We start from the raw sequence: 23,399 nt of genomic DNA, 5'->3' as shown, positions 1-23,399 counted from the left end.
GCGAGAGCTACCTCAACAGTACTGAAGCGACAGCCAGGCAACACATGCCCGCTGGGTGACCGTGGCACTCCGTTCGCAAAAATACCAACTACGTGTACAGGGCATTTACTCTGTCCAAATTCTTTTTTGTTCTTTATTTCATCTCTTTATTTACCAGTTCTACCAGGTAGTCAAGACAAGAATACACATCTTTATGTCTGAAGTCATTTTAAGGTATAACATTGTATTTCAAATCACAAACTACTTTTAGTGTGTTTACTGACTTATGCTAGCTAAAACTTGTATTTAAAATTACTCAGGGATAGAATATAGATGAAAAAAAAGAAAAAAAAGAATATAGATGAAAGCTAAGGTTGAGTGATAAACAGGAGACATTAAGTAGCTAAAAAAGAAAAGGAAAACAAACAAACAAAAAACCCCAAACAAACCCAAGACCATTCCCCAATGTCATAGATAGGTGGGTTCAAAGTGGTACAAACTGTCAGTTCTCTGTCAAAGGGCAGGATTTTTTCCCCCATTTCAGCTTGGTTAGTATGGATACTGATATTCTACTCCCTAATAAGTAAGGCATTTAGGTTCATAACTATTTCTAAAATCATCTTATATATTTCTTCAAAAAGTTCTTTATGCACTAAATTAAACCTCACTCAAGCAGTAAGCACAGCAAGAATAATAGCTTCCAGAAACACTACTATGTGAAATGACTGTATGCAGCAGCTGAGAACACACATGGTGCCAAAGTGTCCCAAGCTCAATTCCCTAATTTTAATAGAGAAGTGTAACCAAAGAGACAATGGTCTCTACCAACCACTAAGAACATTATTAATGGCTCAGGAGCTAAGTGCGTTACAGAAATTTAAAATGATTAATATTTTAAAATCACAGGGTTTGATAAGCCCTCTTATACATTTCAGTAAACGTTGCCTACAATATCAAAACACAGAAGATATTAAGGTTTAATGTGATATAAAAGAAATATCTTGTAAAACTGGACCTGGAAATCTGATGAATCCCAACATCTACTTGATTAATATTAAAGATGTTAAAATGTGAACTTTTACTGTGACAATATAATAAGTTTCTTGAAAAGCATGAATATAAAATTAAGGAATAGAGACAAAAGATCAAGGCATCTGAACAAAAGATTAGATCAAAACATTTATTTACTTATTTTTTTTTTGTTATAAAAACAAAAATAAATCCAAGCAGATAATGAAATAAACATTCTGCAAAGTATCCCATCCTGGTCTCTCTGTCCTAGAATTTAATCCACAGTCCATGTTTAAGGTTCTTGCAACATCTCTGGATGCTATGAAGTCTCCATCTTGTACCCATGCTTCTCTAGCTCAGCGCTGAAAAAAGACAAAGAAGCACAGTATTAGTGTTCTCTCTGATAAATCCCCAAGCAGTTGTTTTTAAGACACAATAGAGTAAATAAATTAAGCTTGAGTGACTAGCTTAAAAACATTACAATATAGCTGTATTTTAGTTCCTAAAATGAAACCATAAGGAGGAAATTGGATATCAGTCAATATAATAGTAATTTTTAAAAAACTATCCTCTAAAGTTTATGTTTATTAATTTTTTCATATATGAATCTACTTACAGAATAGATGAGAGACTATCTCCCAAGAACCTTGCAAATACTATACTAAAGTCCTATTTCTTTTTATTTTAAATTTTTATTTTTTTACATATACATTTATATTATTCCACATATGTACAATAAACTACCTATAGCAAGAATAACCATGACACAATCAGGAATTATATATATGTTACATTCTTAGTATTTTGGCTATTTGTATGTGACAGCCATGAAGAGAACATCTTTCCTATCTTGGTGCGTCTAAAATTCTGAATGAAAATCAATCTCCATCACCTAAGTCCTATTTTTAATGTACATTTAGATATAATCTAAAATATTCTTTCAGAGTTATCAATCTTATGTGTCTGAAGTTGCCTGAATGCACATGTGTGTACTGCTTATATGCCTACTGCCCAAAGACGTCAGAAGAGGGTGCTGAATACCCTGGAAACAGAGTCACAGATGGTTGTGAGCCACCGTAATGTGGGTACCAGAAACTGAATCTGGGTCCTCCTCAAGAGCATCAAGTGTGTAAACAACTGAGCCATCTTCTCAAGCCCTAAAAGTTAAGTTTTGGTTGGTTTGGTTGTTTGGGTGGAGAGAAGAACTAAAACCAGTGCTTCATGCATGCAAGGTGGACACCCTACTATTCAGCTATATTTTTAGACACTTAAACAAAACTTTTGAGATTTTCAAAGTTTACCTGAATATCAAAAATTTACCAATTTGTACAGTCATCCAAAGCATAACTGCTATACACAGGAAGGAGTTCCTATTCAACAAATGGTATTGGGATGTTTACATGTAAAAGAGAGTTATACACACAGAACAAAATTCATTCAAAATGGACGGAAGACCTAGCAGTAAGAGCTAAGCTATATAATTCTCCCAGAAAGACACTGGGATAAATCTTCATTTTCTTGAATTTGGTAATGAGTTCCTAAATCTGATACCAAAAGTATCAGTAACAAAACAAAATAAATAAATAAATTCAACCACCAAACTTTAAAATTCTGCAAGTGACAAAGGAGAAAACTCAGCAGAATATCTGACAAGGTTTTCATACCAAGACAATGCAAAGAAGTCTCACCATACAACAAAAACTGTGCCTTTAAAATGGGAAGAGGACTTAATCTCCCACAAATGTTACTACACATGGTCAAGAAGCACACAAAACCTTAGTCACTAGAAAAATTAAAATTGGAATTACAAGGAGATACTGCTTTATAGCCTTTACTTACAAGAAGGCTACATTTTTAAAAAAATAAATGAATAATATATGTTTTATCATTGCTACTGGGAAAACTTTTCAGTGATTATAGACAAGTCTGACAGTTCTTCAAAAAGTTAAAAACAGAGAATTACCATACAACCCAGAAATGTCATTTCATATTCCCTGAAACCTGAAAATAGGTGCTCAAATACATGCACATGTGTGTTACAGGAGCACATTATGCACACAGCATATAAAAAGCAAAAATGGCCCCTAAGTGGCAAATACATAAAATATGGTATATCCTACATTAGAGAATCACTGGGTTATAAAAAAGCATAATGTACTAAAATATGTTACCACATTTCTGATATTGGGAAAGACTCCGCTAAGTGGAAGAAGCTAGATTTACAAGAACGTATCTTTTATAACATTTACATGAAGTGTCCAGAATAGGCAAATAAAGTGAATTTGTATCTAAATACAACAGACTACTGTAACTTCAATCTCCAATTTGAGAATGACTAATTGAATTCCCCAATTACTTCTATGACTCTAATTTCTCCTCAGTTATTCAATACTGGTTGAAAAGAAATGTTGACAGGATCATGTTAGTGAAAAATAGTAAACATGCTTCTATTTCACTACCTTTTTAAAGGAACAAAGTTGTATGCAATTTCCTGAAATAGCCTGGCTTAGGAATCCAAAGGGTGAAGGTGACGTGTCTTATTTTAGATGAAGTTCTAAGAGGACAGCTATGGATGGATGTTAAGCCACATGGATGGTTTCAATGAATTAAGCTGAGCTATCGCAACCCTGGCTGGGAACCTACCGCAGCTGACTGGAGAAGTCGTCTTCTACATTGTCGTCATCCCAGTTGTCCTCCCAGACATGTGCATCTTCATCTTCATCTGAGCCAGCCCAGTCTAAAGATGGAAAAGATGTCTCAGTATTTCTCACGTTAGTTTCAAAAACATAAAAACCTCAGAGAACTTGCCCTTAAGTACTCCCACAACTCAAAAACAAAACAGCCTAAGAAATAAATCAACTTGCCTAAGAAAAACTGTAATCTCCCTCTAACCTCTCCAAGCTTTTGTTATCTTGTTCTCACTTCCTCATACAGTCAGGGAAGTTGCACAGAATTAACTCAAAGTGATTTTGTCAGCACACACCATCCTCGTGTAAAGACAAACCAGGTCAGATCCCAGCACGGAGGGGATGTGGGCATGAGCGCCTGTGCCCGGCTGAGGAGCTGTTGGCACCTAATAGCTGCTTTGAAAGCAAGAGTCAGTTTTTCTCTAAGAGCCTGTAGTAAGTTACCATGCTCCAGGGAAGGCCAAATATTCTGAATACATGGGAAGCACACAAAGTTGGGTGGGTAGGGAAGAGAGGTACATCTGGGAAGAATTTGGGGCAAGGGATGAATAGGAACAAAACACATGGTATGAAAGCCTCAAACAACTAAAAAGAAACTAATTCAAACGATAAGCCACCACTAATACTTAGCAAATAAAAAACATATACAATTTAGACTTTTTTTTTTGTCATGCACTTGTTTTTTGAGACAGGATCTCAATTCAAGACCTGTGTTAGCCTCATTGTGTTGTAGAGTGTGGCCTTGCATTCTTGATCTTCCTGCCTCCATATCCCAAATGCTGAAATCACAGATGTGCACCAGGAAGCCCCGTTTTGACTTTTGACAGAAGAAAATGTATGGGGGTGGTGTAGCGGTCGTCCTTCAATATTTTTCTTCTTCTCTTTCCTTCTAGTTTAGATAGATTTCAGCTTTACTCAGAACCAGAAAAACACCTGTGTAAATACCTTTAGGTGTTCTTATAAAGGGTTAGTTACTATCTATTGAGGTTGGAGAGACTGGTTATAAAGTGTGCAAGCATAAGGAATTGAGTTCAGAGTCCCAGCACCTGTGGTGGCAGGTGCCCGGAATGGAGAAATATCTGTGAGTTCCTGCATCAACACAGGCTAAGAGGAATAGAGAAAGAGTGCTGACATTCAATTCTGGCCTCGACACACATGTGTACACATATCTGTATATATGTATACACATATACTTACAAAAATATCTACTGCTAAAATAATACTAAGAGCACAGAAGCTCTAACCGACTCTGTATTCAAACAAAGGATTAACCAATTAGGTGGCATTACTACAACCAGCATTTAGTTAGTACTTCTATTTCAGAAAGTAAGAGGCATACAGCGAAATGTAAGTTACCTCCAAATATCCTTTTCTTTGTGCTTTTGGATACTATCTCATGGGATGTCTGAACTGGGAACTGCATTGCTGACCCACCCTCTGCTTTAGTGTATCCTGCAGTAACAGTCCAGCACTACACTGTTCATTTCCAAATGTGACTCCACTGATGAACCATCCTTTACACCTTCTACATAAAACTGACTCTGGACACAAATCCAACTTAACTAGCCTACAGAAAAAAAAGCAAAGGAATTGTCCTAAAATCCCTTTTCTATAATGCAACAATTTTTGCTTATTTAGCTCCTAAAATCATCCTAAAGTTGATCTTCTATTCCTTTTATCTTTAATCTAGAATGAACATTCACAGTAGACAAGTTCCTATTGCTAAGACACCATGCACTTGGAATACATGGGCCAGAGGACTTGAGTTGGATGTGATCTGAAAGCTTCTACCTCCTATCTAAGGACTGTATTTCATGGTACCAGAAGGTTGACATGCAAGCTTAAAAAGGAAGGAATCAATCAATACTCTTACCCAGCTTTGGTGCCTATAAACCAACGATGACCAGCCTGGCAGCATATCTCGAAGTATGCAGTAGCAGCGCACATAGTTTGATGGTAAACCAAATGCTGTAGAACTGGACTTAAGGCCTGCTAAACAGGAGGGAAATCATACCTGGTACTGCAGATCTAGGCAACTATCCTAGGACACAGAACTTGGGAGCAGAACCTACAGCCACTTTTCTAAACCAGCACAACCAACCCTTAACTACACTCTAAATATTTACACATATACACAGAGATAAGTTCTCACTCATCACAGAAAATTTGCTTTTCAACAAATGCAGAATATTACAGGAAACCACTACTGATCAAAATTCGGAGAAAAAGTGAGCATGCCCAGCCCCAACTGACACACCTACAACACAATTCCTACACCTAAGGTTCAGAGATCATTTCAGAAGATGGGGCACAAAGACCGTAAAAGCCAGAGAAATAGGAAGTTTGCTGTGAGATTGTGTCTCTTAGAAATGTCAAAAACTACACCCACAAAGTCTCACAAACATGGCTAACTAAGAGCTGACCAAGAGACATGGTAAGATGGAAGGGAGAAGGCTCATGAGGCTTCAACACTAAAGAAAGATAGAACTACAGGCAACTAAGGAATGGTGAGAGCTGGAGAAATAGTGTTCCCCTGGGGAAGCATACAGCAGCTGGTTCCAACTGGCTACCCAGTACCAAACAGCCCTGAAAACATACATATACAAGTGACATTACACAGACTGTGTGCACTGTATTTATATATTTAGGAACACACATCACCACCAACAACAGAGAAAAAGAGGCCAAGAATTTGAAAAAGAGCTGGGGAGGAGAAGATTAGAGGAAGAAAAGAGAAAGGAAAAATCCATTATATTGTAATTTCAAAAATATTAAAAAAAAAAAAAAACACTATCCTTTTTTCACCTGTTCTTTCTACTTCATATCCTGATGAAAATTTAGTCTCCAAAGAGATGCTACTTTAATTCTCTTTTCTTTCTTTTTAAATGATACCAAATTATCTAGAAACAGAAGTGTATGCACTCGAACTCCTGCTTAGGTTTACACAACTGCTATAATCTTGACTGACATGATTACAGGTTTAATATATTTGTTTTATTTTTCCAGGTATAGCAGTACACATCTGTAATCCCAGAACTAAAACAGAAGTTCATGAATTCCAAGCCAGCCACAACTATATAGAAAAGTCCTTTACTAGAAGTATCAAAGATGGGAAGAAAAAAAAATTTAAATAATCAAATCTACTCTTAGTTCCTTCATGTTTGTCATGTCTTATGTACATCCCTCTAATGTAGAAACTGTAATGAAGAATGACACATAAGATCTTTAATTCTTAATTAGTTCCTAATTTTACACTTCATATTTTGAAATTACTTAAAATTTTCTTTGGTGTATATAGGCATACATGTGAGTATAGGAGTGCACATGCACATGTGTGGAAGCCCAGGTCATTAAGTGTTCTGCTCTCTCCCTCCCCACCTGATTAAGGTAGGGTCTGTCAGTGAGTCTGGAGTGGGCTGGCAGGCAGCTGTGTTCTTATCTCTGCCCACTACAGTTCTGGAGTCACAAGCATGTGCAGCCGTTAACCATAACCAAGCTTTGCTATGGATTCTGAGGATTCAAGTTCACGTCCTCATGCATGCAAAGCAAGCATTCGTAATTCTTAACCCACCCAACAATCGTGACAGATTAGAATTTTGTAAACGACTACACATCTAATGCTGTTCTGTATCTCTTTGTACTAGCTTTTAAACCCACTCATTACTTGACTTCTACTTCTGAACTTAATTCAAACATTATTCATTTATTCCACCATTATAAAAGCTACCACGGCTTCCTGAAGAAATGGTTGATTTCAAATCTGTGACATGCAAACCACTGGGCAAGTTAAGAGATTTCTTTTTAATGCCAGAAAGCATGTAAAAGCTCACAGAAATTTCCTTTAAGGAGTAACATATTGAATTAGGAAAAAGGACAACAAAACCACACCAGTCTTCAACAAATACTGGACAGAAAGATAGATAATATTCTTTATAGTTCTATTTGTGTAAGTACAAAAAAATGACAGAATTAGAAGTGATCGTTTTGCAAAACTTTATTGCAACTTAGGAAAGCTCATTAACCAGTATTAAAATTATGGAATGAAAAATGGGTGGTAAACAGGACAGGCTGCTTCCTCATTATAAAGAGGAAATTGTGCAGCAGAACCATTGTCACCTTAGCCAACAGAACAAACAGCATCACCACTAAGTTAGACAAGGCAGCACAAGCTTCCTACTGTAAGATCACTTTCTGTAGATCTGGATAAAGTTAATTCTGAATCTTTAAGACAAATGAGAAGGTGAGACTTTCTGGCCTCTTCAGCTAAGTCAACAGCCCAGGGCCCAGGACTGGCACCACCCACAGTGGGCTGAGCCCTCCCACATCAATCAATAATCAAAGAAATGACTCAGAGGCTTATGTACAGGACAATATGGTAGGGACATTTTCTCAGTTGAGGTTCCCTCTTCCAGATGGCCCTAGTGTGTGTCAAGTTGTCAAAAAAAAAAAAAAAAAAAAAAAAAAAAAAGCACAAAACTCCACCTTGGTGAATACCACCCTGTAGAAATTTTGAGTATCACTATTAACACCCTGGATAATAGTAATTGTTAGTTAATAATTTTCCTCCCCTTCATCCAAAACCCAGCAATAACCGGGTATTTTCTGTAAGTATGTCCTAATCATTAGTTTCATTATTCTAGTGACCTATTAGAAACACAGCATGTACAGGCCTATACAGGTCTGCACAGGTCCTTTGAGTTTAGTGTTTTTATGGGATTCCCGAGTGTGTTTTTGTGCCTTCTCTTGGGCTCTTTTTCTCTATTTCTTTTGTCCAGTTCTGATGGTTAGTTTTTGTTTTATCTTATTATTATCCCTTAGAAGCACGTTTGTTTTCTAATGCGAGACAGAAAGGGAGTGGCTACAGGTGGGAAGAACTGGGAGGGAAAACCATAATCAAGATATCATGTGAAAATTAAATCTATTTTCAATAAAGGGAGAAGAAAAAGAAAAACAGCTACGGAGATTTCAATCTTAGGCTTGAATCTGAAATAGTCCATGTTTAAATATCAGTCCATAGCCTGTGGCACTCTTCTGAAGGTTGTAGAGCTTCTAAGAGGTAGGCCTGGCTGGGGAAAGAACATCACCAGGCCTGGGCTTTGGACGGCTGTCCGGTCCAGCTTTCTACCTTTCTTAAGTACAGTCATGTGAACAAGTCCCCACCTCACACCCTGGGGACCATGCATTCTCTGCTCTGCTGGGCTGACAGCTCCCTCAATCTGTGAGCCAAAATAAAATGTTTCCCATTTAAGTTGTTCTGTCAGGCACTTCCATTTACCTTGTTTCACAAACTGGAAAAGAACAGAACGTGGAAGACATCTTAGCTACTCTTCCTCCTTCAACTGCCAGTCACATCTTTTCCAATTTTAATTCCTAAATATCTTAAGTTACGCATTGTTTCCCTACACTTAACACAGCTATGTCAATTTGGATGAGATTATTTCCTTCATGGACTATCACTGTGCCTTTTGCTGTTAATAACACAAAGAGAACCATTACATGAAATCGATGAGAGAGAAATTACATGAAAGAGACAATGGATGCTAGGATCAAAATTTAAATACAACAAGAACTTCGGAGCTGGAGACTTGGCTCAGCAGTTAAGTGCTTATAGTTCTTTTAGAAGACCCATGTGTGGGTCCCAGCTCACACCACCTTTAATTCCAGCTCCAGGGAGTCTGACATCCTTCCTGGCCCTCTGTGTGCACCTGCATGCAAGCAGCATGCATGTGGCATACTCTCACATAGGCACATACACATAAATAAAAAATATTTTAAAAGCTTCGTTTCACATAATGTTTTTCTATGTAACTAAATCACCAATGATCAATGTGATGATTTTTCTTTTTTAATTTAAATTGAACAAAGCCTTCAAACAATACCAGATTTATTTAAAATAACCTGGTATTGACTGTCAAACTTGTAAGAGAATAACTGAATTTATTATCCTTTTACATGCAATGAGCATTGGCTGATAATATCCCACTCCCTTCCCTGCCCTTCCTCCAGTCTTACCGTATTGACTATAGTTCTGTGGCCATTTAGTAATCTAACTATTCCTCTGCCCTGCCTAAAGAAATGGTAATACTAAACCCTTTCTTATTAAAATTCAAAGGAAACTACTTCACTAAAGTGCCTTACAACAAATTTAGGCTTTGTACTTGAAGTTTTTATAAGATGGTCAAGACATGACTATTTAAAAATTACTGATACTTGGAACTAGAAAGGGTCTTAAAGATCACTCTACATTAGCCCATTTGGTTTGAGAATAATCACCACCACCACAATCAAAACCAGATGAAGAAAAGGCTGCCTCACAAAACGATATTAACTTTTAAAAACTAATCCTCCACCCCTCCAGTCTTAAAAACATGGTTGTAAATATTCTGTTTGGCTAAAGCATAGAAACAGGAAATGTCAAATACCTGTTGAGATACTTTTAGGAATTTATATAATCATATCTAAGGGAGTTTAAAGTTTAAAAACAAAATTAGCTAAACAATAACCTGAATAAAGACTTCACACTATGTTTTTGAAAAAAGGGAGTGAAACGTGAGTAAAACTACAATGTCAGACCATATAAGGCACTTAAACATTAAGACTGCAGTCACCCTGAAACACTTCCAGCTAAATAATTTCCTATTAAGTAAGCAGTTTCCATTTGTACTGGTCCCTAAAAAGGAAATGATCATGTGTGGAAAGATGTAAGTTAAAAATATAAAATAATAAAAATATAACGCTTTTTTGATAAAGCTTATGAAGTCTTTCAAAAGCACTGCAGAACCTTAATTGTCTTCTAAAGCAATTGCCTTTTTAGAAACACTAAAATTATAGGGTTCCAGAAAATTTTAATCCAAATTATTATTTGATTCAAAATGTTGGTTTCAATACTGTTATTACTTGATGTCATTCAAATGTCTCCACGATGGCTTACTTCTTTTAGCTTTGTGAGAGGGAGAAACTTCTCAGTTTGTAACCAAATGCTTCAGAGAATCACCAACAAGAAATGTAACCGGGTTGGTGATTTGTTTTATGAAGTGTGAATTCTTAATCTGAGTCAAAATTCTTAACCTAAGTCTTTGTTTCTTAAGATGACACGATTTCTAATGTATCACTTGAATACAGATGAGCACCTGGCATAAAAGAATAAAGCATCTTTCCTTCCTTTAAACAGCCATCTCATGCTTTAACAAGAGAGAAAGGAAAGTGCAGAAATAAAGTTCTTTGGGGGAAAAATGCCTCATAAAGGAAGGAAGGCAATAAATTCACAGACAAGGCTTGAAGATTCATGAGAATAGCTCTCTATTTCCCTGGTAGTTTTAAAAAATGTTTTGTATGCGAGTACGGCTACGTATGTGGGTGCAGATGCTATGGTGTGCATGTGGATTCAGAAGACTACTCCCAGGAGCTGGTTCTCCCTCTACCATGTAGGTTCCAGAAACAAACACAGGTTGTCAGGCTTGGTAGTATGTGCTTTATTCACTGAGCCTGATACCTTGCCAGCTCATTTCCTGGTATTCTTATATGGTATTTATAACTGTTGTTGGACAAAACAGAAATTCTGAATCAAATTCCTCATTAGTCTTATAAATGTGAATACATATTTAAAATTTAATACCTTATCATAGGTATCATAAAGTAAAGTTGATTCAGATTCTATCCTTCCAATTACTATAAATGAAGAATCTGAGAAATAATTTTTTTCTCATGGACACTTGTTTATTTACTGTGTGTGCATGAAGGCACCTGCCACAGTGTGTACGTGGAAGACAGCTTGTAAGCCAGGTCTCTCCTCCCACTGTGTGGAGTCTGGACATCAAACTGCAGCTCATCGTCAGGCTTGAGAGCAAGGGCTTTACCAGCTGCACCATCTTTTGAGGCCAAGAAATAGTTTTTGTTTGACTTACAACTAGTAAGCATTTTTAATTATTTGATAAGAACATTAGGAAAATTAGTTACACTGGCAAATCAGAATATAACATCTATTTTACAGGGGAACTGGCAATTTTGCTTAGTAAATAGGATTATGTACTCACCTTGTTCTATGAAAAGCTTAATAGAATCTAATACCTCCAAAAAATATTTCCAGTACATATAAATCCTCCATACCAAATATAAAAGATACATCTAAGTTACAATTCATGTCATTTCTGAGTGTATAACATGGGTATCTTTTGCAATAGATATTTGAATTGTGTTTTAATTTTCAATTAGAACACAACATCGACAAGCAATTTTATTTAAGCATTCATTTTTAAAGCCTTAAGTAATGCCTTATTAATATTTAATGTCCTTTAATATATAAATGAATATACATTTTAAACTTCAACATTAACCATACTGCCAGAATTGTGATTAATTAAATAATTACAGCTATTTACTTCAATATGTCTGTCTCCAGATGTGAACTGTTTTAAAAAGAGAGTGCCATGTTTTTAAAAGAATTGAAAATAAATTTCTAGTAATTCTACATTTATTACTTTGTCTTAAGGTTAGCTTTCTTCTCGTTTGCCAACCAAGAATTATATTTTAAATTATGATTTAAATTTTTAAAGAACTGAGACTACCAAATATCTCATCTATTACACTGACATCTAAGTGTCAAAATGGCTTTTTGCTTAGAAAATGTTTTTAATATTTCTATCTTCTAATATATATTCACAAATTCCTTAAAGGCATAAAGTATGCCTCCTTGGAGAAAAGTAAAAATTCTACTTAGCATTGTAATGGTTTATGAATGTTTTGTATCAGCCCCTGTTCTTATTCTGCCACATGGACATAGTATCAAGAGCTCCTCTAAGCTCATGTCTCTCTCCCCGCATATTTGTGCAACCCTCAGACCCTGTGAGAGAAATCTCTTTATGCAGTGACTGATGATTAACTAAAACTGGTCAAAGTGCAGAGAGTGAGAGTACCTGTGAAACAAAAGTCACAAATGAGCCATGCATAGTATACCCCCTTCTCCAAGGCTCAGGGAACATCATGGAGGGGGTGGGGTGAAAAGTCTGCAAGAGCCAGGGGGTTGGAGGACAGGAGAAAAACAGTGTCTGGGACCTGACAAGATCAAGCCAGCAGAATTCCAACATGATGGGGGTTACTGAGCCCCTATCCCTATCTGAGGCTATGGACAGTTGATGCCTTCTGGAAGAGGGAGAGTCAGTTTTCTTTAGGGATGTAGCTCCTGGTTGGAAGGCTCCACACCCTGAGTATGTATTTGGACAGCACAAATTGAACTCTGTAGGTTATTCGGGGACCGGGAGAATGAGTGCGCAAAGCTGAGGAGAGATGATGTGTAAACAGTTGAGGGGGTGGTGAATGCAACCAGATGTGCTGTATGAAATTCTCAAAGAAAACATATATATATTTTTAAAATAAATGAAACTAAATCTCATCAAACAGAAAAACACATGAGCATATGCAGAGCATCACATGATGAAAACATATGAAACTTCACACTTACTATCAAGTGAGCTGAAAAGAAAACAGAACAATTACAAGTTAACACTTGACACAAATGTGAGGCGGCTGCACACCTACTCTCATCAACTTAGAGGTTTTCCTCCTTTAGATCACAAAAACAGTAGATTCTTTCCAGAACTTCGATATCTATAGGTTATCCCAATGCAAATATCTATATTATATTCTACAGATCTATGCAGTAGACAAGAAGTAATCCCTAGCACAGCACCACTGTTTCACGTACTTTCTCTAGTTTATATCAAAGAAGAGCTTCAGAGTAAACAAGCAAAATCAATCCACACATAAAAGCACTTCCCGGACCATGATGAGCATTCAGTTACTTGTGGCAAGGAGTCCAAAATGAATGTCTAATGCTCAAAATAACCTAGACAGCTATTTATAGTTACCTTTTAAAAAGTTCAAACCCAGTTCTTTCCATTAATAACATATTTCACAAAATATTTCCACCTTGTTCTTATTAATCAGTACCTTCAATTTAATTTGATAGGGTTGCCAGAAATCATTATTTTCAAAACACCCTTATGACTTAAACTCTTGGCTCAAATTTTGACCCTGATTCTCACTATTCAGTGCTTTCCAAACTGAGCTCCATCATCTATTTCCTTGGCACAAAAGTGCAAAGTCAACCCCCTTGATTTCTTATTGTTCCTAGCACCCCATATATAATTAGCAGACCAAAGCTGTCAACTGGCTTCCTGTTATGCATGCATTATCATGCTGACTTCACTCCTAATAACCTACTGGAGACCCTTCTTATCTGAGTTATTTCAATAATTTACTACTTAGTCTATCTGACTTTGGTTCTACCTTTGCAAATTAATTCTGCTGGTTTAGATTACTGCCTATACAAAACTCACACGCCGCACTGTCAAAAGCAAAATAAACAAAAATTTAAAAAACAATAAAACCCCTTATAACCACTTCAAATCTTAGGACAACTTGGACTCTCATTCCACCTTCATGTGCACTTCAATAGGCTTGCAGAGCAAATCTTTACCAACCTCACCAGTACTAGCTCATCCACGAGTAGTAAATACCCACATATTTTCACCACTAAGCATTTACTTATCCCTTCTTTTGGAAGCCTCTTTTCTATATTTCAATCTCTCTCTTTTAAAAAGATTTATTAATTATGTATATGAATGTTCTGCCCGCATGTGTGTGCTTAGTGTGCATGCCTGGTGCCCAAGGAAGTCATAAGAGGGGTCAGATCCCCTGGGGCTAGAGTTACAGGTGTTTGTGAGCTGCCACATGGGTTCTGAGAATTGAACCCAAGTCTTCTACAAGAGGTGCTCTTAACCACTGAGCCCACTGTTCACTCCGTTTCCATCTCTTAAAATATCTGTTCAACAGTGCTAACTTAAGCCTTAAATACACGGAAATAATGTCCTCTTTCTGGAACTGTTGTTGGTCTCGACAGTGAGTTGTACTCTAATATCCCAACGTGTGTGTGCGCGCGCGTGCGCTCGCGCGCGCTCTCTCTCTCTCTCTCTCTCTCTCTCTCTCTCTCTCTCTCTCTCTCTCTCTCTCTCTCTCTCTCTCTCTCTAGAGGAAGGAAACAGAAATCTAACCCAGAAACCCAACAAATAATATAGACTAAACCAAAATTGTTCAAGTTTAATCAGGGACATACGTATTGGGGGGCGAGGGTAGAGATTCTCTCCAGATAGGCATTTCCCAAAACTAAAGCACTCTACTTGGTGACAAAGCAACTGGTATTTATTCCTCAGCATTTATATTCCTAACTACATTCAAATACAGATCCTCCATCGAGTTAAAATTTGTTTCACTGCAGTGCCTATTTAGTATCACAATGGTTATTTTATTTTATTTGCTGAGCCTCTAGTAAAATACCAATTCCTAAGAGCTGCTACGAACAGTAAATGGGACTATGTGAAACATTTAGGACTGGCAATGGAGTTAAAGTCATTTTCTCTCTGTATTCCTTAGTACCAGACTTATAGGAGGTAATTAATCTATACCACACGAATAAATCCCTTGTTACATGTTAACTACAGAAGCACATGGAGAGAGGTAAGAAATGCAAGCAAAGACCTCTTCCAAAATAAAAACATCACCACAGCTACTGAATCGGGTATTGATATTTGGTGGATTTTTAAACAATTAAAATTGTAAAAATTATGTGATCTTTTGATTTCTTTTTTAATGTTTTCATAATTGAGCTTTCAATGAGCAAAGCTTAACAATCAGTAATGTTAAACACTACGAAAATCACAACTGTTGTTTGCATACTCTACATAAGCACTAAAATAGTTACTCAGTTAGTTTCCAAAGAACTGGTTTGTACTGTTTAGCATTCTGACTTACAACTCTTATCTCCTATCTCCATAGGAATTATTTAGTCCTAAACAATGTATACATGTGCATGCAAAGTATGCGACATATATATATATATATGTATGTATGTATACATGTGCACACACATACATCTTGTGTGTCTTTAAATTTTATATGAATAGCACATTAATATGGGGGTGGGGGATAATTCGGACGGAATGAGGTCACGAAGGTGGGACCTCGTGATATGATTAGAGTACCAAAGAGAGAAGGTAGCTTTCCTCTTTAACAGGAATGAATCTGTCAACACTTGTCTCACCAGACTGAGTGAGAAACTAAAATTTTGTTGTGTGAGCCATCAAGTCTATTGTGTATTATTCTGGCAGCCAAAGCAGGCTAATACAATTAGAAAAACCTTTCACGACTAAAAAAAAAATTACTCATAAATCATTATTTATTAAGGTTAGCAATTCAAAGAAAGAATATTGGCTAATCTCACTCAAATAAACAGACAGAAAAGAAGGGCTAGGAGATAGCTCAGTTGGGTAAAATGCCTGTAGTGCAACCATGAAGACCAGAGTTTGGCCCCGCAGCACCTATGTAGAAAGGTGAGCGTGGTGGTATGCACCTGCTGTATGTATTAGGGAGAAAGAGAAGATCCTGAAGGTCTGCTGACTACATAGTCTTGCCAAACTGGTGAGTTCCAGGTACACTGAGAGACCGGCTTCAAACATAAGATGGAGAAGGTTAACCCTGGCATCAACTCTGAGCCTCAATATACATATGCACAAACACACACACACACACACACACACACACACACACACACCCCTGAAAGAAGAATGAAACTGACCCGAAATAGATTGTCAATGACTAAAATGTTTAATATCTAGTGCAAAAAAAAACACAAAAACTGACCAACCAACAACAAAATAACCAATAGAAAAATGTGAATTGCAAATGGAAATACTTATCAGCATAACTCTTCTCAAAGGAAATTTGAGGATATATATTTAAATTTAAAATAGAAGCTAATGAAAGAGAATATTTCTGTCAAGAGGCAACAGTGTGGCTGGTGTATCAGACAGCCTGGAGCCAGTGGGGAAGTCATCCATATTAGAAAGAGGCGGAGGAGGAGAGAGCGAGCTCTGGTATATACAATGCTAAGCACATATAAGGTGAGCAGAGCTTTACCGGCCAGCAGAAAATAGGATAAACCAATAGACAATACATTTAAGATATAGAGGTCAGGTGTTTCGTAGTAACGAGAGAAGGGAGTTACAAACATTGAAAAGGAAAACAAGCTAAAAGAATTTGTGGTTCTGAACTCCAAGTGGAGGATCTATATGAATTTCTGGTTTTACACACACACACACACACACACACACACACACACACACACACACACACACACACATATTCTCTAGTTCATTCCACTGGGAGCAGTAACAGCTAGAAGCCATGAGCATAACTAGAATCAAGATCCTGTTCTCCACTCCAAGCAAAGTAAGGAAATACAAGATTAGCTTGGAGTATCTTGTGTTAAATGAGCTAAGCAAACGCAGAGAATGTAAAAACCCACACAAAACCAAACTTGAGTTTTCCATATTCATACCAGAGAGTAAGTGTATTGGTGTTTTGCCTGAATGAATGTCTGTGTGAGGGTGTCAGATCCCTTGGAACTAGAGTTACAAACAACCGTGAGCTGCCATGTGGGTTCTAGGAATTGAACCCCAGTTCTCTGGAAGAGCAGTCAATGCTCTTAATCACTGAACCATCTTCCCAGCTCAGAATACAATTTCCAAAAATGGACTTTCAGTAGGTACCTCCGTATTTACCAGGTAGACTACATTTCTTCTTTCAAAGTTTGAATGACACACATTTTTTTCTTCATACTAGCACCATGTAACTAACTTAAATGTTGCATGATCTTGTTTATATGACCACTGCATTACATTTAATGATCATTAACAGCAAAGCCCTCTTTGGTAGTAGGTAAACCAACTGGCACAGTATGAAAAGTGATCAACGATGGCCCTGTCTGCCGTCTACATTTATCTAAAAAGTCCTTCTGATAATTTCTTAGTACAGTTAGTATTCAATGTTCATGTTAATATTTTAATGATGACAATTCTTTCTTAAGTACACTTAGGTACAGCACACATATGGTGGTTTGAATAAAAATGCCCCCATATGCTCACAGTCACAGGGAGTGGCACTATTAGAAGGTGTTGCCTTGATGAGGTAGGTGTGGCTTGTTGGAGGAAGTATGTCACTGGGGGCAGGCTTTGAGGTTTCAGAAGATCAAGCCAGGCCTAGTTGTTTACTGTCTCCTCTTTCTGCCTCCTGTGGATTCAGATGTACAACTCTCAGCTATCTCTCTATCATGTCTGCCTACACGCATGCCACCATGCTTCCTGCTAAACTGTAAGGCAGCACCAATTACATGGTTTCCTTTGTAAGAGTTTGCCATGGTCAAGATGTCTCTTCACAGCAATAAAATTCTAACTACATATTTAAATTCCTTGTCTCCCACACACAAAATGCTGACCATTTTTACTTCTATGAGTCATGTGACTGTGATACATGAAAACACTCTACAAGATGCCCTTCTTTGTCAGACAGGAGTGAGAGGGTTTTAATTACCTAGCAGAAGCTTCTGGGGTTATCAACCCACTGTTGGACTCAACAGACTGATTCTCAATATTCTCAGCCATACCAAGGTCTTATCTAGGAATTTAGTGGAGTAGAGGGAAGTAGTGGGTAGTTTTGTACTCGTGATTTTTCAGTATAGACATATGTCTTACTGGTTATAGGAAAAACACAATAGTTACCATAGCAGAATGCTTGCAAATCCTGTTGCTCAATTTCACTTAAATACTCTAAAAAAGACAGTATAGGCCAAAACATCTTAGCTCTGGAAAAGGAAAAAGCAACTAAACAAAAGAATCTAAATGACCACAGTTTCTTCCCACTTTCATCACCCACTTCTAAATGTCAGTAGAGAGAAATTAGCAATACTTTACAATCCTTTCAGCATCTGTCTGACAAGCAAAAAGAAGTTTCAATCATACAACTTCAATGTTATAACCCACTCTGTAACCACCAAACTAACTGCATAATGGATAAAATTTGAAATGTTCTCTAGACAAAGTTGTTAACTGAGTCTAAAACTCTTAACTTTCTGAAGGTGTCCAGAAATATATTAAAATCAGCCATACCAGAACTTTGAATTTGAATGGCTTCCTTATAAAGCCTATTCTCACTCAACATAAACAACTAAAAATTGGGTAAAATGTGATCCACAAAGATTCAAAACATGATTTCGTAACAGCTTCTACTTAATGACCATTAACGTACATACCCACCAATTAGAATAATTGAAACGAATTGCCAATGTGAACAGATTCAGACTAAACAAGGGAACTGGGAGGTAGGGGGAGAGAATGGAACATTTGTTCCTTTGTACCTTCAGAGATTCATTCCAGATGTTCTACTTCACACAGAAGAAGAGAAGATGAAACAATGACATCTCAGTGCAAACATTAAATTTTCTTTTTAAAATAAAATGTATCTTCTTTAAGATTTCTAAATTGAAATCCCAGCCAGCAGGTTCTTATCTAGAAGGACTTGTAGCAACACCACTCCCAACAGACAAACTATGAAAACAATTCAATGACTTGCTTGTGACAAGCTCTACAGTCCATAGTCTACAGACAACCCAGAGTGCTCAGCCCCACTCTATAGCACTCTCAGATTAACAAAGCTCTTGGAAGTAAGATATCTTATAGAGGACAGAGATAACGCCAGGTAAGTTTTCACTTATTCTATTAGTGAGTTCGTCAATGGTGTATTTTTCATAAAGAGCAATCACAAGATAAAAACAGGTTTTCCAAAGAGAAAGTACTGGAAAGTAAATCAGGGCACTAATAACTGAACAGAAAACGCAAATAATGAATGATTCAAATTCTAAGAAGTGTTTCTAACATTCTCCGCAACAATGCAAATGCCAAATCTGGTGGTTCATGTACCACATTCCAACAGCAACAGAGAATGCATACCATGACAACACCAAAAATATGAAAGAACATGTTTACTCTCAAACAAAAAAAGTTCTTCAGTGATATTGTTTCAGGCTTTCTTTTTCTTTGAATTTGGAATCAAAAGTTTTAATTTGTAAATATTTAGTGGTTTCACCCAGTAGGCTAACTTTATATGGAGTAAAATCTCTCTAATTCAAATCAAGGAAAGGCTATGTAGCCGAGACCTAGAGAAGAAACACGCACTTGAATAACAAATGCATTTCAGAGGAGACTCAGGTGCATTTCAACTGTTACTTCTCATTTTAAACATAAAGGTTTCTCAACAAATGAGATTCTATACAAATGGAGACAACAAATTTGAAAGATCAATAAATGACAGGGCCGCTTCCACTAATAACTCTCTTGAGCATTCTTTTGTCTTCAGAATCTTTGTTTTTCCTTAACTTTAATGAAATGTTGGAACACAATACAACCGCCAACACTTTAAACAGACTACTGCTCAAAACACAGGCTCTGAAGGACACACACTACACTACACAAAGCTGATGACAGGTGCTGAGTCTCGTACACCATCAAGTAAACAGCTACCTCTACATCCTTTGGTCAAAATCTCAACTATCTAGTTATTTTAAATAGCTACTTGGGTAAGTTTGGGTGATTGCAGTGGTCACAAGGACCTCTTAGATCATGAGCTGGCGACTTAATTCAAGAGTTTTTGTTTATTTTTCAACATGTGACCCTCTATTGCTTCAGGGTGGGATGTTAGACCATATTATGTAAATCAAGTGTCTTAACAGCTTGTATGTAATAAGGAGTAAAGACCACCTGAAGAGGGAGTTGGACTAGGAATCTGACCCTGCCCACATTTAGCCACTATTATTTAATCTGAAACCAAAACACCAGACTGAACAGATATCTTCTTTACCAAAATAAAAGGTAAACTATCCCATAATATATTATACTCGCCTAACTGGAAGGAAACGTGCTCTAAATTGGTTTATGAGGTTGTGCGATATGCACACTAATGTTCTCTTTCACTAAAACTAAAACACTGCCCTACACATAAACAGACTAAACGTTCCAGTGGTGTGGTTTTATGCACAATGAGATGATGATAGGCCAACGTGGTACAATTTTTGTCAAGTGATAATTGCTTGATGCCACATATGTGCACTAACCACAACTCTCTTCCTACCATCTTCAGAAAGGTAAATATTTGGAAATCCTACTCAAAACAGCCAATAAAGTAACCAGTTCTGAAAACTTTACGTAGCAAAAGAGATCTAACAACAGCTAAAGTTAAGGGCTTGGATGTAAACCAAGGCATTCTTATTTCAGTGTCATCATTTCTATAGTGTTGATAATGGACCTGTTTCCCGATTGCTCCAAACTTCAGTTTCCTTACGTGAATAATGGCAAAGTACAGCAGTACTTACTTCTGTATTTGCAGAAGTAGATTATGCTAATGCAAGCTAAGCACTCACGGTCCCAAGATCGCAGCGATCTCTTCAACATCAGCTGTATTATTAGCCACAGTAAGAAAACTAAAGCAGCCCTAGCACTGGAGTTAATTTACAATGCAGACGTTTAAGAGTTTTAGGAAGCCTGAGCTATGTTTTTTCAAGTGACCGTCATCGGAGAAGAGCGGAAGTCAAGGCAAAATCTGTAGTGAGTACACCACACTTGACTGTGCCATCCTACTCCACAGGGCTCATCACGCCGTCCTAAGTAGGAGTAGGCAGCACTGGCTACCTGGGGGCAAGCCTGGGATTATGGAGAACTTTAATACCAAAGGCAGGCTGTAAAACCGAAGCAAAACAAGAGACTGTGTAGACGCAGAGTCCCGGGCTGAAGATAAAAGGCTACAACCTCGCTGCGGCGTGGGGGCTCGGCTTCATTCACCTGGCCCCTCCCAGCGATGAGGCACAAAACTCTAGCTGCACTGGCACGAAACCTGGAGCGACGGCTACCAGGACTCCGAGGCCGGGACATCCGGAGGGAGGCTGCGCCGGGATCCGCGCCGCCGGGCACAGCTCAGCCCCGCGCACTCAGCGAGCAGGCCCGGCGCCGCCCCACCTGAGGCCCGAGGCCCAGCGCGAGGCCCGGCGGTTACCTTCCGCGGGAAACTCCTCGAACTCATCGTCCTCTTCCAGGAGACCCAAGTCGACGGGCTGCTTCTTCTCCGACATCGCGCTGCGCCAAAGCCCACACCGATCAGGTCGACCGCAAAGTTGGAAGCCTCAGAACTCGCCCGGCGCCCGTACCACCAACGCCGGCGCGACCATAGAGACTAGCCGGGAAGAGCTACCGGGCAGCGCGAGGAATGCTGGGATATCGAAGGTCCTCCCAGCGCTTCCTTGCGGGTGTAGCTTAAAAACAGTGGAGTGTTTTTATCTTATAGTTTGTTAGTTCGTTTTATTATTCATGTAGTCGCCAGACTGTGAAGTAGTTACAACGTTTAAAAGTACTAAAGATTATTACCTTACAATCAAGAAAAGAAATCTAGAAAGATGAAGTAATTAACATCGGCTAAGAGCCAGGCCCTTTAAAACATGGCTTAGCCAATTCCTTGAGCATGCTGCTATGTATGTATCTCCACATCACAGGAAACTCAGGACCAGAAGCAGCCAAAGTTACTCATATACTAAGCAACCCTGACTGTCCTCCGATTTTCCCTTTATGCCATGCTCCTGATCTGAGAGGTAGTGTCTCCCCCCCCCCCCAATTTGGGTTTCATTTTCTTCATTTTAATTGTTGTGGCACATGGAAAAACACTAGACAATGACAGATGTGAGAAGGGTTAGTGCTTAAACTAAGCACATAGTAATACGTATTTGCAGACCTTATAAATCTATGCTCTATGGCCTCTAAAAGGAGTCTTAGATGAGTTACTTAGTTTCTCTGTAGTATAATTTATTTATTTGCAGCACCACAGTTAAGGTTCTACATAAAACATGGGTAATTATAAATGCAAGTGTAATTATTAGAGACTATGAACACTGAAGTAGGTCTGATCTTCGGGGCTTATAATCCCTGCTACTCAGGAGGCTGGGGCAGAAGGGATCCTTCCTACAGTATGAGTTTAAAATTAGCCTGGGCAACTTAGTGAAACCCTGTTCCCAAATAAGTAAACATGAGACTGGAGATACACTTCAATGGTTCACTCCTCAGTGCCAGGAAAATAAATACATAAATAAATAATGGGAAAAACGATTGAACAAATCATTTTGTGATTTGTGGATGTAAATATGAATAAAGTATGTTTTTTAAAAAAGATATATCAGGAAGTGCCTTATTTTATACAGATACTCTGTCCTAGTTTCGTTTCCATTGCTATGATAAAATAAAGAGCCTGGCGAAAAGCAAACTGGGGAGAAAAGCTTCGTTTGGCTTGCAGTTCTAGGGTGCAGCCCATCATTGCAGGCGTGGCAAAGAAAGAACTTGAAGTAGCTTTCACATCCACAGTCAAGAGCAGAGAATGAATGTGTGCTTGCTAGTTCTGTTCAGCACTGTCTCTACACTTACGCAGTCCAGGGTCCTCTGCCTCGGAAATGGCCAGGCCGTAGTGGGCAGACACTTCTACCTCAATTAATGTAATCAAGATGGTTGCTCATAGGTATGACCACAGGGTAACCCAATATCGATTATCTCTTATTGAGACATTCTTCCCAGGCGATCCTTTATCTTGTGAAATTGACAGTTAAAACGAACCATCACACACGCAGTTCCCTTGGCAAGTGTTCATTCTTTCTGGATCTTTAAGATTAACTCACTTTCCCCTGAAGCAGAACCTGAATGCTTTAAGAAAAATGGACTCTTCCCTACCCGAGTGGATTCTGGATACTTAAAGCTAACTCTAAATCCTATTGGGATTTTAAGTCCTATTATGGTAAGAAGACAGCAT

General features: G+C 38.0%; 1 protein-coding gene across 1 annotated transcript; it reads right to left on the bottom strand.

The window, feature by feature from the left end:
* Nucleotides 1-1,145: 1,145 nt before the first annotated feature.
* Sem1 (SEM1 26S proteasome subunit) lies at nt 1,146-21,808 on the bottom strand. Its single transcript, XM_051151954.1, has 3 exons — nt 21,609-21,808; nt 3,634-3,727; nt 1,146-1,352 (listed from the first exon to the last, which is right to left on the bottom strand). The coding sequence occupies exons 1-3, from the start codon at nt 21,682-21,684 to the stop codon at nt 1,310-1,312; spliced, it is 213 nt and encodes a 70-aa protein (XP_051007911.1). The 5' UTR covers nt 21,685-21,808; the 3' UTR covers nt 1,146-1,309.
* Between the last annotated feature and the right edge of the window lie 1,591 nt (nt 21,809-23,399).

Source organism: Acomys russatus, chromosome 10 (genome assembly GCF_903995435.1).
Source record: "Acomys russatus chromosome 10, mAcoRus1.1, whole genome shotgun sequence".
Taxonomy (NCBI): Eukaryota; Metazoa; Chordata; class Mammalia; order Rodentia; family Muridae; genus Acomys; species Acomys russatus.
Note: the sequence above shows the minus strand (reverse complement) of the source record. Positions and strands in the feature narration are given on the sequence as shown.